We start from the raw sequence: 17309 nt of genomic DNA, 5'->3' as shown, positions 1-17309 counted from the left end.
TGTAATTCTCTTCTCAAAATAGTCTGCCACACAGAGCAGAATCACGGTGGGCTCGAAAGGACAACAACATTTCTCCTGGGTCTCATCACCTTGTGTCAGGCCATCTTCACAATAACTCAGGAGACTACCCTCCCCCATCAGGCTCTGACATTTTGCCTGCCACTTGTGCACACTGAAAAGCATGACATTTCTTACGCCTTTGAAAACAGCAGAGAAGAAAAAAGAAATTACTCGCATTCTGAACTTTACCTCTGCTGGACCAAAGTGTTTGCTGACAGGGTAGGGATAAAAGCAAGAAAGAGGAGAGTCCCATAAAGAAGAGATAAGGGGAACGGATTACTGGGCTCAAATATTTATCAGTTGACCAATATTTGCATTGGTAAAATTGCCTTCTATAATACGTGCACTATCATGCCTTTCTTACTGATGTGCTAAGCAAAAATCCTGAACTGCTCTTCTCATCTGTCCTTCCAAGACCAGGACTCAGTAATACACTAAACTCTAATTTCTGGAATCATTACCATGTGATCATGACATCATAGAAGCCCAACAGTTCCGTCTGCTGATCTTTCAAATGAGCCAGAGTGATAGTAGGGAAGATCTGGGAAAATGGCCTGCTCAACTGAGATCCAAGCAGCGTTTATTTTCTCCTCCTTTGTGACCTTCTTCCTTGGACTCCTCTTCTTATTCATTTTCAGGCTAATCTGGAGAACCATTAAAAAATGGCAAAACATCAAGGGAACAGGAATTCTCTTGGTCAGTTTCCTTATTTTGGATCCCACTGTATGAAGATGGAGACAGGTTTGGCAAGTGATTGGGTTTAGTAAATAATTTAAGCTTCACACCCTTGTCAGGAACTAACAGACCCAGCTCTGATCAGATGCCCTTGAAAGGGGCTGATCCTCTCCTGGGGTGGAAAACAGGACCACAGGCTGCCATTCCAAAGGTGGCAGGTATGGAGAGCCAGGCCTCCACTCCCACCACTCAGAGAAGCAATGTCTGGTGTGGCCAATAATGAATGGTAGCTCTGGAAACAAGGATCACTATTCTGAAAAAAATGTTCACAAACATTCTGTCTATGCCTCTATTTGAATTTTAAAATGATACTTGTGCTTGGTACTATAAGACATACAGAAATGACCATCAGGTCAACCTTATTTTCATGAATCATGTGTGCAGGATGCATATATACTTACACATGTCCATTGCCTCTTTTTTAATTTTTATTTTATTTTCTTTTTTTTCATTGCCTCTTATATACTATGTTCACACAACTCACCTAGCCATACATACATTCACCCAGAAACCCATGCATACATCCATGTGCCATCCAGCCACTAAGTAGAAATACTTCTCAAAACCAACCAAACTTTGCAAAGGTAGGAGCTGTTGAGTAATAGCTGGCAAATGATGATAAGAATAATGGCATCTTACCCAGGTAAGATTTTGAATAAGAGCTTGAAATAAAACTCTCAAATGCTATATAATGGCTGCTCTACTACCAGTGGTCGAAGGCAAAGAGCTTTATTATGCCCTGTGTGACTTGTTTCCAATTTTCTTTTCCCAAATTTTGTTTTTCTGATATAGTAATTTCCATAACAGAACACATAAGACATTTCTCTCTTAAAAAAAAAAAAAGACATTTCTCTAATGGTAAACACTGACATAAAAATAACAGAATCTATAATAACCTTTGTGGTAGTTTTTTGAGGTCATTGGCAATATCATAAAATGGAATTCAGGTTTCTACATTCAATATGTACCCAATTCACAGATTTTGTTGCTAAACACATTCCCTCTATTCTTAATTATTGTTTGTAAAGACTTTAGGCAGTGGCTTAAGATCCATGAAAGTATACTGAGGTGCACTTACTTCTTCACAAAATCGATACAGTAATGAGTATGGAGAGTCTGCTTCTACCTTTTTTTCTTTTTTCCCAATGCACAATTGAATTGGTAGAATTGTTTAATCTGCTTGAACTTCTGCTCCAGAAAATATATATTCTAGTCCCATTATATCTATTTTTGTGTGGCTACAAAAACGTGAGAACCCATTTGTCCATAAACATTTGCTGTATCTTTCCCTTATTTTGGATGCTATTCATATCCACCTTTCTGTCCAGAGGTGTCTTTTAATTTCTAATAGGAAGCAACTATTACAAAATATTAAGAAGTATGATCCAAGCCACCAGAACACTGTAGTTTTCTGGTTTTGAATCTTGAGGAGAGGATTTGAGATAAGTAGAGTGATTTCTCAGTAACTTGTTATATTTAAGTTGAGAGTGCTGCATTTTTTTCTCTAAGCCTTTGAGAAAGTGGCCTAATGCAAAAAAAAAAAAATGTCATAACTGTCAAAGTTGTTTTAAAAATTTGGAATCATAGTTTTTTTCCTTAAATGTGCATTTTTAAAATGTTTACTACATTCATAAGTATGGTTTTATTATATCTTAGGGTCAAATGTTTTCCTCTAGAAGGCACCTTTAATTTCATAATGAAATTCAAAGGAATATTCCATATTAATGTTATATTGAATATTTTTAAAAATCAATTCTCAGACCATGCCTTAGGAATGCACATGATGAGTATTAGAGGGCAAATTATTGATCAAGATAAGAATTCTATCAAATAGTTATTTAATGAGACTTCTCTTCCTACCATTCAGAAATTAAGAGTAGAAAAATTAAGTCGTTTTAAAACCTTGGCTTCATATATAATGAGTTTTTCTAAAAGTTGGATGGTCTCAGTCAGCAAGGCGTGGTCAATCCTAGCTCACTTGTATCTTTTTTGGTGATAGCTTACCAACAGATATGGGGGCTATTTCAGACTCCAGCCTCTCCTCATCCCCTGCTCATGGGCCAGTCACGTAAATTCTGTATACCTCAGTGTTCTTATCAGTAGACAGTGGATTTAATCACACTTATTTTGTCTGCTTTATAGGATTACTATAAATTTTAAATATAATAAGAAAAGGCATTTTATAAATATGAGGGATTATATCAGCAGGATATGACACCACGTAAGGAACTAAAAGCAACATAAAATTGCTGAAACTTTCCTTCTTTCTCAAAAAAAAAGCAGATACTTAAGCAATCACTAAAGATCAACTCGTGATATTTTTTGCTTGTCCATGTATCTTGATAAAAAAAGGGTATGTTCCCAGAGTAGGAAGAAGCTTGTTACTCCCAATCCTGATCACTGCAATAATGTCAGTTTGAATCGTCTAGGACTGTGAGGAAGGCATGGTGAAAACTGCAGAATTCCTAATTAAAAAGCTGTGCAAAAGAGCAGTAAAATGCATACCCAGTAAAATTCATTCCATAATATGCTGAATAAACGACTTCAGGTTTCTCTGCGTTGGATAAGGGGGGAGTGATTGCCGGCCGATAATACAGTAGGAGGCGCCACCAACATACATAAAACAGATTACTTTCCCTGGGATCCAGCTCACTCACTTCTTTTCTCTTGCTTATAGGAACTACTCTTAACAAAGAGCATCGGTAATAAACATTTAAAAAGTCTCCACTTCCAAGGAATATTTCGTAATCGTGTAGAAATGCTGCTCTCAGCACAGACGCTTGTGGGGCAAGTGTTGGTAAGTGGATTGTTAGTTTGCTAATGTACTTCAGTCATGAGTGTGATTATAGTCCGTATATATAATTTTATCACCTAGGTAAACATCTGGTGATCCCCGGTGGCTTATCTAAAATGTCACTGCCTCCCTACTGCCATCTCCCTGTGTCTACACTATCCATTATCCTGTGTATTTTTAATTTGAATATAATTACTTGGCTTATAGTTTCAATTAATCATCATCGTATGTGCTAGAAGAAAAGCTTTATTAGAGCAAAGACTGTGTTCATTTTGTTCTCCTTGTATGTAGATGAATGTCTGGCATATAGTAAATATTTCCCAAAAATGTTATTTTTAGTGGATAATTTAGCCTGAAATGTACAGCTATCTTTCCCTCCTTTGATTCTAATAACCTCTTTTCTTCATTATACACAAACCAGTATTTTTTTTCCTCTCTAAGATGCTATTTATCATTTTACTATCTGTTTTAATCTAAGTAACTTGTACATTTTAAAACTCAATTCAGGCATAATCTCATAGGGGAAAATCCTATCTTCATATTAGGCTAAGAGCCCATCTCTAAGCTTCTATAATATTCATTGCACACTGTTATTAAAATGATCTGTGTATAAGTCTTTCTCTTCTAGTGTACTGTGAGCTCCTTGAGAGAACAGACTATGCCATAGAAATATTTATATCACATTGTCTGGAAATAGCAGACGCCTTGTAAAGGATAGAATTGATCTGAAACATTAAAAACTAAAAATCTATATTTTGAGGGAATGCTGCCATCAGATGGTGGTATGGTGGAAGTGATGTATGCAAGCTAGAGATTATCCTCTGCTTTTTTAGTAATCAGTAAAAACATAGCTGTCTTCTGGTTAATGTTGTTTAAGATAAAAATTACTTTTTAAAACTTATTTGGAAGTACATAAATATAACTGTTCTTGATAAAATCTAGAGGGGATGTTGAATCATCTGGAATGTGCCTCTCCTTTTTTTTTCTTCTAGTTTTGGTCCTTTTTCTGAAATCCCTGTCGGTATGACCTGTTAGAGAAGAATTTAGTGATTCTTTCTGATTATATCAGCGATTTCTTGGCTAAGATCTCTTCAAATGTTCAAATCATGTGTAATTGTATGAGTATAATATTAGTGATAACATATTAAAGGTCTCTGGGGTGAAGAAGAAGAGAACTTACGCTATCCACCATATATGAGCATTTCATATGGAGAATGGGTGAAGAAGGAATGATCATTGATTGCATATCAATAAAAATTACTTCTTTGAAAATGGAAAAAATTATTTTTTTTCAGTATGTTGCTGCTGCTGATTAAGTAGTTGGAACAACAGGAAGCGTAGAGCAAAAGTTAGATTAGAATAGACACTCTAACATTTAAAGGCACCCCTCAGTAGGAGTCCGGAGCAGGTATTTTATGAAAGATTGAGAAGAGAACAAAATGGCTTATAGATTTCCTTTCCATCCATCCATCCATCAATCCTTCCTTTTTAAAAAATATTTTATTTATTTATGTATGAGAGACATAGAGAGAGAGGCAGAGACACAGGCACAGGGAGAAGCAGGCTCCATGTAGGGAGTCCAACATGGGACTCGAACCTGGGTCTCCAGGATCCCACCCTGGGCAGAAGGCAGCACTAAACCGCTGAGCCACTGGGGCTGCCCCCATCCATCCTTCCTTTCTTTGTAATCCTCTTACTTCTTTCAACAGATACTTATTGTTTACCAACTACGTGCAAGGCCAATGCTCTAGACATGGTGAAAATGCAGGCATGAGTCTTAAGTCCTATTGGACTTATATTCTAGTGGGGTAGACATGACAAATATGTACATAAACAAATAAGATAAATTCATATGATGATCAGTGCTATCAGGGAATTATGAGTGTTGTGTTTGAGAGTTTTGGTGGAAATGGAGTTAGATCACATCAAATGTAGTGATCAGAGAAGAAATCTCCAAAAAGGTAAGATTTGAGCTGAGACATGAAGAACTAGAAGTATAAAACCATTGACGAATGGAGGAAGAAAGGTTACTGACTGAACAGATTTGTGGAGGTAAGGAGCTTAGCTTATTGAAAGTACAGCAGGGAGACTCCTATGCTAGAGATCACAGAGGGCAGAGCAGAATGAGGTCTGAGAAGAGACAGGAGAACTATGCAGTGCTTTGCACTTCATATCAAGGAAGTAGGCTATTCAAATGGAGTAATTTTACTCTAAGGCAAAGGGAAGTCATTGAGGGTTTTTTTGAGCATAGAGTTGGCATAGTCTAATTATGTTTTAAAAATTCAAAAGGCAAAAAAAAAAAAAAATTCAAAAGGCACTAAAGTTTGAAAATAAAGGAACTGTCAGAAGTATACCGGGCAAGTGACAATAGAAATTGGGAGTGCACATTTTAATATCAGGTAAGTTTGAATTCAGAGCAGAAAACAATAAATTAAGTCAAGTAACTCGCATTAGTTTCCTAGGATCACTGTAACAAATTTCCACACACCAATAGAAAACAACAGAAATATTTTGTCTTGTGGTTCTGGTGGCTAGAAGTCAAAGGTCAAGGGTTGGTTCCTTCTGGGGACTGTGAGAGAGAACTGGTCCCATACTTCTCTCCTAGCTTCTGCTGGTTGGTTAGCAATCTTTGATATGCCTTGGCTCATACGTGCATCCAGATCTTTGCCTTTTTTTCCATGTCACTCACACAGTGTTTCCCCTGTTTTTGTGTATACATCCAAATTTTCCTTCCCAAAGACACCAGTCATACTGAATTAGAGCCCGTCTTCACGACCTTATCTTAACTTGAATATATCTGCAGAGATTATTTCCAAACAACGTCACTTCTGGCAGTACTGGGGGTTAGGAACTCAACATATTTTTTTGCAGGGGACACAATTCAACACACAATATTTGTAGTGGTGAATGTAATCAATCTCAACCAAGATATAACATCATGAATATCACTACACCAAAAATAACACTTCAAGATAATAAATAAACAAAAATTACAAGATACAAAAAAGAAATATTAAAAACACATTGGTTGTAAAAGCTTTTAGTTCACCTATCTCATATCAGGACATAACAAATAGAAAAAAAATAATGCTAAAAAAACAAAATTCAACCAAGTCAACTTGAATATATAGTTGGCTTTATTTAGCAATTGATGAATCAGGTAGCATCTCATCTAACAGAGAGATACTCTGAGGAGTTGTACAAAATGGAACATTTTTATAGAAAGAGAATGGGGCAAGGAAGCTATTAGCAGAAGAAACAACAAAAAAATTGTTTCAGGCAAGGTCACCTTCCCTTAGGGGACACAGTGGGCGGTCATATCATGCACATTACCTCATAATGCTGGTCAGGAAATTCCAGACTGATTGATTTAAACGTACACTCCTGGGAAAGGCTAAAACAGCAATTAGGTTAGGTATTATGTCTTTTGTGGGGCTTAACATTAGCAACTCCATTTGGGGCCTGTTTCTTTTTAATAATAAGCATAAAGAAGATCAAAGTAACTTAATTATTATTATTATTATTATTATTAAAGATTTTATTTATTTATTCATGAAAGACACACAGAGAGAGGCAGAGACACAGGCAGAGGGAGAAGCAAGCTCCATGCAGGGAGCCCGACGTGGGACTTGACCCGGGACTTCAGGATCCCGCCCTAGGCTGAAGGCAGATGCTAAATCGCTGAGCCACCCAGGGATTCCCAAAGTAACTTAATTAATAAGAGAAAGTTGGTTTAAATGATGAAACTCCATATGCTGAAAACAGATATTAAACTTAAAAGTGTCTGTGGACTATTTGTAAAAATTTAACATATATTGGGCCACACACAAACACACACACACAAAACAGTCCCTGTTATGAAACTTACAAAATACAAACAGAAATCAACTGAACACAGCGCAATAAGTAACTAAGAAAACTAAATAAGCCCCCCCCCAAAAAAAAAGAAAGAAAAAGAAGACCTTACAGCTACAAATTATTACATTTCCCCCTCTCAAAAGACCCTTAACTCAGAAAGATCAAATTAATACTTACAGGATATTTAAAACATAAAGATAACGAAAAAACCATATAACCCTTCCACCTAGAGTACAAGATGGAAGTGCTTTTGAGTTAAATGCCTAACAGTAAAAACTTATTTTGATAAATGGAAATAATTAAAATAAATGAATTATCAATCTCAAAAAGTTAGAGAAAGAAAACACATTAAATCTATGCAGAATATAAAGAGTCAGAAATTAATGGGTTATAAAACAGCTGACTATTTGAAACAATAACATAGAGAAATTTATAGTCTAAACAAGGAAAAAGGGAAAAAGCACAAATATATAAGAAATTAAACATTAAAATGAGGATATAAGTACAAATAAAAACATTTGAAAACTAGATGATTCCTTAGGACAATATAAGTTACCAAAACTGATTATTAAAGAAACTTAGACAAATCTCTGGAAGAATACAGATTTTTCAAAGACCTATATCACCACCACCACCGTCACCCCTCCTCCTTCTCCATCTGTGAGAGACCTAGATGATAACAAGGTCTAGTCAATCAAATCTTCAACAAGTGGATATCCCTAATGTTAATTAAACAGGGCATGAAAAAAAAGAAAACATTCAATTTTCTTTTTTAATGAAGGCATAGTATCTATATAAAAACTCCCAAATATAGCAAAAAAAAAATCTACAGACTAATAAATATCCTTAATACTTAGGGAGAGGACATAGCCAACCTCAGTGAAAGAAGAACAAAAAGATGGAGGAGGAAAAAGAGAAGAAGGTGAAAAAAAAGAGGAAAAGAAAAAGATGGAAAATAAGGAGGAAAATTCTAATAGTCAAAAGGGAAAAATATATTATTTTCAAAACAGGATACCTTCTAGAAATCTCTTTATAGATTAAAACATGGCAAAGTATTGATCAACTCTGTAGTATCTGTGTGGTCTTATTGTTTTTGTCGACACAAGTTATGTTTTTATGACTATCTTTGGGAGATTTTCTTTTGCATTAAGTTCCAAAATAGTCCTTTCCCTAAACAATCTTTCCTTTTTTTCAGGGGCAGAGAGGTTGTGGCAAATTGTGTAACTATGTTTCTCTGTTGTTTTAATGCCTAGAAAATTCAGAACTAAAATTATGACTTCTCTTTAATAAATGTATCTATTTTTGGCATCATTCTAGGCACCATTTTAAGTCCACATTCTGTTTTCCCCATCTTCCCTTGTTTCTATTTTCTCAGGTAATGCATCTTTATGTGACCTTGTATTCTGTTTTAACTCCTTTCCATAAATGTGTAATCTTTTCTTTGAAAGTGTAATACTTTCTGTAAATTTGCAAATAAGCCCTTAGCTAGAGTAACAGTTGTCAGTTTTAGTATACAGAACAACCAAATGAGCATCATAATTTGTTTGAAGATGAGAAAAAATATTTCAAAAATTATACTTGAAAAATTGACTAAATAAAAATTTATTTCACTAGGGTTTGCTCATTTTCATAAAGCAGTGATACTTCTTCCCGGGGGTGGGGGGGGGACATAAAAATCAGTCTCTTACTTCATACCTTACATCCATTGTTTATGCAAAAAAAAAAAGTTAAAAACCTCTTCTACCACCTTGAGATGAGTTGTATCTTTATGGTTTATTTTCCATTTCCTTCCATTATTTCATATTTTATATTTAATGTACCATCAAGCAACAGGAATTTAATTTCTATGAGACTATGCCTTAATTCAGGATATGAATAAGGAAAAGACTGGTAGGAGATACTGGACAATATTCCCACTGATTATGTGTGCATGGTTACATTATTTGTCTTTTTATGCACATAGCACAATATTCAAAAAATATTAAAAGATACACAGTAAAAACTTAATTTCTTCCTTATCCCTATCTCCATCCACTGCTTTGAGCTTCTTTCAAACCTCAAGATGCTCAGCATCATTCTCAGATATATTTTCTCTGGGTGTTTGGGTCACTTAAGACAACCTTTCTTCCCCATGTTGTATCTATAAAATTTAAATTTTGAAATAATAAAATGTGTTATTTGTGGCAGTTCTTTGTGGAGACTAGTAAAGTGAATGGCTAATGAAGCTAGTGAAGGCAAAATTAGATCTGAATTCAGTTTAACTGATCTTAAGTTGGAATATATCCTGGGAAAGCAGGGTAGGGTGGATGTTTCAACACTTTGTTTTATATCAGTTCTCCAAGTTTCATGGGTGCTATTTCCTAAAATGGATTTACCTGAGACTTCTCACACCAGTTTTCCTCTCTTATCACCCTTTTAAAATCCATTTCACAAAACAGAGGTATTACCATTACCTCTTTGATAAATGAGGAATCTGATGCACAGAGAAATAAAATGCAAAAATTATAAAATGGGAATAAAAAATACTATCTGTAGTTTATTTCAGTGAATAAATAAGTTAATATATGAGAATTAATTAACATAATCATTACATGAGTTACTAGTTAATAAGTAAATATATATGTATGTCTAGCATATAATCCATATACAGATATAACTATTCTTAATATTTTTATAAGCAGTACTTAGTGCCTGCTTCTATAAACAAAAAAACATGATTAAAATTGATGCTAAAGCCTATCTCATTCTAGCAACAAGTAATATACTTATATAATTAGTTGAAAAAAATCTACCTCTTTTGGGTGAATTTCCTATAGTTTTACTTTTTGTATTTGAAAATTGTTAGAATATGTGGTAGAATTCTGTTGCTTTAATCAGATATGTTAACAAGTTAATGATGATTCAATCTAGAAGAAATTAAAAAAAATTAGAAACTGGTGTCAGAAAATTTAGATGTCCTTTTAGTTTCTTGCACCTATTTTGAGACTAAAAACCTGTTCTCCCAGGTGTTTTTTATACAAGTTAAGCAGTTATTTCTGTATCAATACAATAATATACATTATAAGTGTGATGATCATAAGCTCAGGTTTCTGCCAGTTGTCCTGGTCTGTTTACATAGAGCTACTTCTGTTCTTAGAAGTATATATATTTACACACACACACACACATATATGTATATATGTGCATATATATGTGCAAATATATATGGTATATATATGTGCAAATATGTATACTGTATTAATATGTTTATAATAATATACATTGTGTGTATATGTATATTTGCACAATAAATAGTATAGCCTTCCTAGTTTTTTACTTATATAAATAGTATATATATGTGCAAATATATGTACTGTATATAATATATATTATAATATATATACTTATAATAATATATATATAGTGTGTGTGTATATATATATATATATATATATATATTTGCACAATAAATAGTATAGCCTTCTTAGTTTTAAATGAAAAGATTTGTTTTTTGAAACCAGAGGTCATTTTTCAAGGAAAAGGAGCCACCAGAAGGAGTGCAATTTTGAAGATCACTCTTCTCTTCTCTCTACACGTAATTCACATCATTCTTCTCTCATGATGGGCCACATCCCTCTCTTCTGGTTTCATTTAGCCATGCTAGACATTTCTGTATTTCATTAGTTTCAATGATACACACATATGTATATGTAATCAATGTCTTTTGTATCCTTCATTTCAATACCCCGTTTTTTCCCATTTATTTAATTTCCCTCCCTCCAGTCAATTTTTTATTTTTATTTTATTTATTTTTTTTATTTTTTTTATTGGTGTTCAATTTACCAACATACAGAATAACCCCCAGTGCCCGTCATCCATTCACTCCCACCCCCCGCCCTCCTCCCCTTCTACCACCCCTAGTTCGTTTCCCAGAGTTAGCAGTCTTTACGTTCTGTCTCCCTTTCTGATATTTCCCGCACATTTCTTCTCCCTTCCCTTCTATTCCCTTTCACCATTATTTATATTCCCCACATGAATGAGAACATATAATGTTTGTCCTTCTCCGACTGACTTACTTCACTCAGCATAATACCCTCCAGTTCCATCCACGTTGAAGCAAATGGTGGGTATTTGTTGTTTCTAATGGCTGAGTAATATTCCATTGTATACATAGACCACATCTTCTTTATCCATTCATCTTTCGATGGACACCGAGGCTCCTTCCACAGTTTGGCTATTGTGGCCATTGCTGCTAGAAACATCGGGGTGCAGGTGTCCCGGCGTTTCATTGCATTTGTATCTTTGGGGTAAATCCCCAACAGTGCAATTGCTGGGTCGTAGGGCAGGTCTATTTTTAACCTCCAGTCAATTTTAATGAATAATACTACCTAACATGCTACTCCACCAGTTCAGGGTGAGAATTTTTTAATAAATCTTTTCTGTCACCAAACCTGCTTCTTTTCCTATCACCCAAAAGTTCACCTGGAGCTTGGGGAAGAGTTGACTGGATGGACTCTTAATTTATTGGGAGAAATCCCCAAATCGGTATGTTTCCCCTTTGCGACAAGATAAGTTCAAGCCCCCCGAAGAAGGCTTAATGAGCAATAAACATGCTGCTCCACCGTGTGAAGCTTGCCCGTAAAAGGACCATCCTTAACACGCAGGTTATTCTTCAATGGGGCCAGGGTCACATGGTTTCTTACGGCAGAGGGCTGTGGGCTTCTTCTGTGGCGGCTTCTTCTTCTGAGGCTTCTACCCTCCTTCCATTAGTGGCGGCGGCCAGGGTACACCTGACCATGCACCCGACCTCTGCCATCCTGGGCTCCTGATCACCTGCCAAGGTTGTGGAGAGCCACCAGCCACTGGTGTGAAGGCTTCTCAGCAACCCCCCCTCCCCCCCCCCCCCGGCGGGGCTGCTTCCTCCTGGCACACCAGCTCAGGAAGAGGGCACAGTGGTCAGCTAGCAGGGGCAGGGATCAGGTAAAAACCGCCACCCCTGAGAATGGGCACCAGCCCCCACCGGCTCCGGGATGTTCAGGGCCCGATGGAGGGCTAGTCTCGGAGTTTTGCAGATGAGGTCCTTCTGCAAAAGCAGCACAGCCCTGCTCAGTCTGCTCCCTTTGCACAGTTTCCTGTGTCTCTGTCATATTTTGTTTCCTCGTGTTCCTCAATTTACTGATCACTGGGTCTCCAAGCACGAAGTTTATTTTCGCACCGCCGAAGGTTGGCGGTAATATTCATCATCAGTCTGGGGATGCGGGTATCGGCTGCACAGCCAGCACCTCACCTGGCTTAGCCTGGAAGGCACAGGACAGCACTGCGCACGCCCCACAGCCCTGGCTCCCACCGCGCTCTCGCTCCGCACTCCCTGCAGCACCTCATTTCCAGCTTCTTAAGTGGAATCTGTTTTACAAAAACTTGCCCTCCGAGTACTTCCTTAACCCTGTCTCATAGACTTTAGCAAGTATTATCATTATTTTTATGAATGTCTAATTAGTCTTATAGTTTGGAATTTTAGTTTTGATTTCTTGTTTGATTCGTGGTCTATATAGAGGAAAGCCGTAGGCTTTTGTTTCCTTTGGATAGAGTGGGTATCTTCACTTCAGTAAAATTTATGGTCCAAGAATATCACTACCTTTATGACTTCTGGTTTATGAAATTTATGGGGAAATTCATTGTCACCTAGTGCATGTTCAATTTTTATTACTCCATTGACTTGTGAAAGAATATGTATTGTTTGATATATAAGCACTATTATGTTATGTATTTTCCGTATCCTTAATTATTTGCTGACCGATTGAAATGACATGTCAAAATTTTTCATTTATGATTTTGTAGTTTTATTGAATATCTTGCATTTCTAACACATTTTAAATTATATATTTTACATAATATCAATTGCTGCATAAAATCACCTATTAAATCTTATTACTTGATTGTACCTTTTATCTATAAGAAATGTTATTGTCACACTTAATGTTTTTTTTTCTTTTTTGCTTAAATATTTTTGAATAAAATATTAACATGTAACTTTGCTTTCCTTTTATTCATGCTCGATTGGGATGTCTTTGCCCAGCTATATGTTAATCTTTTTGTATAATTTCCTGTTAAGTGTCTCTCCTGTAGATATCATGGAGCTGGAATTTTGTTCTCTTATTGATTTAAGAATACATTTATTTGCTAATTTACCAGGGGGATTTAATTATTCTTCTTTACAGTGATTTGTTTTACTGGTCTTCATAATACTTAGAGATTGAGTTTGTTGCATAATAGAATATCTAAATATCTGGGGCTTAAAAAAATAAATGGGAGATAAGTTAGTAAAGAAAAGGAAAATGGATATGAGGCAGTTAAGAGCTCTGTCACAGCCTTAGTTCCTTATCTTACTGGAGTGACCAGAATTACATGGTGACTGTGAATTTTGAGAGACATCATAGACAAACTATGTAAATCAAGTTCAGAACGAACTTCCCATCCTATATCTTCTCTATGTATCTCTGCATGTTTTATTTCTATATCCTCTCCTTGCATGAGATCTTTGGCATGTTTTTACACCATGTCACCTCTCCATCCTTCCAGAAATTGTTGAACAAATCTGAACATTCAGTTCCAGCTTGCTATTGTGTTTTTTGTTTGTTTGTTTGTTTTTGGCATTATACATCTGGTAAGATTTTTTCTTGATATTTGCTTTAGAGTCAAAAATTAATTTTATCAGTTTCATTAGGCACCAGTTTTTCTTATATAACATGCCTTCTGTTTCTGAATGTTTTCCTGAGACTCCCCATATTCATTTGCAAGGGGAAGTGTGGGTGGTTTGCTTTTGTACCTTGAATATTCAAAAACATTTTTTTCCTTGCTCTCTCTGATGAACAACAATTTTGTCAGATGTAGAATTTTTGGCTTTCAGTCCTTTTTCTTAAAATTTTTGTAAATGCAGTTCCAATATCTTCTAGCACTTAAGACTACCTACTAAATCTGAAGCTCTTTTTTCTCAGCTCTAAATCCACTCTTTCTCTCCTCTTCTTTGTGACATGAGGTCAGGCCTCAGCAATTACACTTGTCCTCTGTCCGCTTGCCTGTGCTCATAGATGGGCTCTGCCAGCGAGGGGACCAGAGGAAAGGGAAAGCTTAGCGTTAGAAGTTTTGCATCAGTTTTTTAACAACCTTGCCCGGGCAATGGCTTTTCACTCTATTAGCAGTTCTTGGTTCTGGTTTCTAGTTTTTCCAACATCTGCCATAACCAGGCTCACATCATCTTCTCAGAGGTACCACCACCAGTCAGGTCATTAAGACCCCCTCCTCTGAGGTCTGAAATTCAAGTCCAAAGGCCATCTCTTTTAAGATGCTAATGTTGATGATCCCTACCCATTTTTTTTTAATCGCCCAGCCAGACCTTGGGGTGCCCCTTCTTTCATGTATGCCTCTATAGTACCATCTTCTCCTTTTACCTGTCCAAACCTCCAATGCTGTTTAACAGATTTTTAGAATCTCACAAGGAACACTGATTGTGATTTGACAAAGTTTAATTATGTCTTCTCTATTAATGCTTTCAATGGAGGTCATTTTATCTCTTTCCTCTACTTAATCCTCCTATTTTTTTTTTTTTACATTTCCTATGTAAACAGCATTTTCTGTCATCTGCTAATAATCATAAATGAAGGTTTAGAGCATTCAGTGTCCCTTGTTTCCTGTGTTGGCTGCTGTTTGTGTTCTATAGATATGCATAACTGTCCACCAAGTAAATGGGCAGTTTTACATCCCACTGAGGAAATCTATCTCATTTTACTGTGTGTTTTTCCACACAAAAACAAGAGATAATGCTGTGGCCAGCGGCTTCACAAACAATGTTTCTTTTGGACGAGGTCTCATATTTTTCAGTTTCTTTCTTTCTGACTGCTTTCTCAGGCTCTTCTGGGAAAAGTAGTGTTGCTGCTGCTAGTCAAGAGGTCCCCCCCCACCTATCAGCAATGGTGTGGCTGCAGTCTCCTCCAGGACCCTCTGGCTTTGTGGCTTCATCTTCAGTACATGGGCTCAGATGGAGGGCTTTTTACACCCCGCGCACTCCCAAATAGCCAATGCTTCTGGATTTTGCCTTTTCAACCCAAGAGAAATTAATGCATCCTCTGGGAATTCCATCCTATTTTTGCCTGACTCACTGAGCAGTGTTCATAAGCTGTTAGCCCCCAGTGCCTGCTTTTGTTTGGGTATGTGTTTTTCTATTTGTTATACATTATCTCTGGATAATATTATTTCGGTTTGTGGCATAAGGTTGGTATTCTTAGTTTCTTTTTTTTTTTTAAGATTCTTTATTTATTTATTCATGAGAGACACAGAGAGAGAGGGAGAGAGTGGCAGAGACACGGGCAGAGGGAGAAGCAGGCTCCATGCAGGGAGCCTGATGTGGGGCTCGATCCCCAGTCTCCAGGATCATGCCCTGGACTGAAGGCGAAACTAAACCGCTGAGCCACCAGGGCTGCCCTGTTCTTAGTTTCAATGAAAGTAAAATTTTCTTTTTCAGGTGGATTAATTTCTGTGGTTTGGAGGATTGTAAACATACGGCTTGCCATCCTCTTTCTGGAAGCCTGTCAATATATGATTTATACTTGAAGAATCACTTGGAGAAAAAAAATAATGCGTAAAGAGCAGAAAAAGATTTCATTAAAACTATTTTTTGTTATCAATACTTGGAGACATGTGCATATAATCTCCAAATATCCACCTCCCAATCTCGTGAGCTGCAGAATATATTTGTAACTGCCGTTAGACCCACAAACTTAGTAATATCTCCATCAACACCGAATGTAGATGTTACAATGGAGCTTATAGTGAGAGTTGAGACCCCAAAGAAATAGATGACAGTAACTCTCAGGTATTAACTAAGGTGCAACATTGCCACTTACAAAGCAGTTGGAAGAAAACTAATTGAAGCTCTTAGCTTCTTACCCAGTCACATGTAAATTAGGGTAAGTTAGTCCTTTATATGTTTTGGATAATAACCTCTTATCAGATATGTCAGTTGCAAATATCTTCTCCCATTCTGCCGGTTGCCCTTAGTTTGTTTGACTGTTTCCTTTGCTGTGCAAAAGCTTTTTGTTTTGGTGAAGTCCCAGTTGTTTATTTTTGTTTTTGTTTCCCTTGCCTCCAGAGCCGTATCTAGAAAGAAGTTGCTACGGCCCATGTCAAAAAAGTTACTGCTTGTGTTCTTAGGAATTTTATAGTTTCAAGTCTCACATTTAGGTCTTTAATCCATTTTGAATTTATTTTTGTGTATTGTGTAAGAAAAGGGTCAAGTTTCATTTTTCTGCGTATTGCTCTCCAGTTTTCCCAACATCATTTGTTGATGAGACTGTCCTTTTCCCAGTAAATAGTCTTTCTTGCTTTGTCGAAGATGAGTTGACCATAGAGTTGAGGGTCCATTTCTGGGTTCTCTCTTCTGTTCTTTTGATCCATGTGTCTGTTTTTGTGACAGTGTCATACTGTCTTGATGATGACGGCTTTGTAATACAGCTTGAAGTCAGGCATTGTGATGCCCCCAGATTTGCTCTTATTTTTCAAAGTTGTTTTGGCTATATGGGGTCTTTTGTGGTTCCATACAAATTTTCAGGCTGTTTATTTCTGTGAAAAATACTATTGGTATTTTGACAGGGATTTCATTAAATGTGTAGATTGCTTAGGGTAGTATTGACTAGACATTTTGACAATAGTTTTTCTTCCAATCCATAGTCATGGAGTGTTTTTCCATTTCTTTGTGTCGTCCACAATTTGTTTCATCAGTGTCTTATAGTTTTCAGAGTACAGATCTTTTACCTCTTGGTTAGGTTTATTCCTAGGTATCTTACTGTTTTTGAAGAAATTGTAAATGGAATTGATTCCTGAGTTTCTT

General features: G+C 36.4%; 1 protein-coding gene across 6 annotated transcripts in view; it reads left to right on the top strand.

The window, feature by feature from the left end:
* Nucleotides 1-555: 555 nt before the first annotated feature.
* KCNU1 (potassium calcium-activated channel subfamily U member 1) overlaps nucleotides 556-17309 on the top strand; it is a 146513-nt gene continuing 129759 nt past the window's right edge. For all 6 annotated transcript variants that reach the window (XR_004805809.2, XM_049095039.1, XM_049095038.1 and 3 more), the window contains exons 1-2: nucleotides 556-756; nucleotides 3473-3592. Coding sequence is in view for 5 of the 6 variants with exons in the window: in XM_049095039.1 (XP_048950996.1) it covers nucleotides 610-756; nucleotides 3473-3592 (267 nt within the window). In the remaining variant the exon portion in view is untranslated. The remainder of the gene's footprint in view (nucleotides 757-3472; nucleotides 3593-17309) is intronic.

Source organism: Canis lupus, chromosome 16 (genome assembly GCF_003254725.2).
Source record: "Canis lupus dingo isolate Sandy chromosome 16, ASM325472v2, whole genome shotgun sequence".
NCBI lineage: Eukaryota > Metazoa > Chordata > Mammalia > Carnivora > Canidae > Canis > Canis lupus.
Note: the sequence above shows the minus strand (reverse complement) of the source record. Positions and strands in the feature narration are given on the sequence as shown.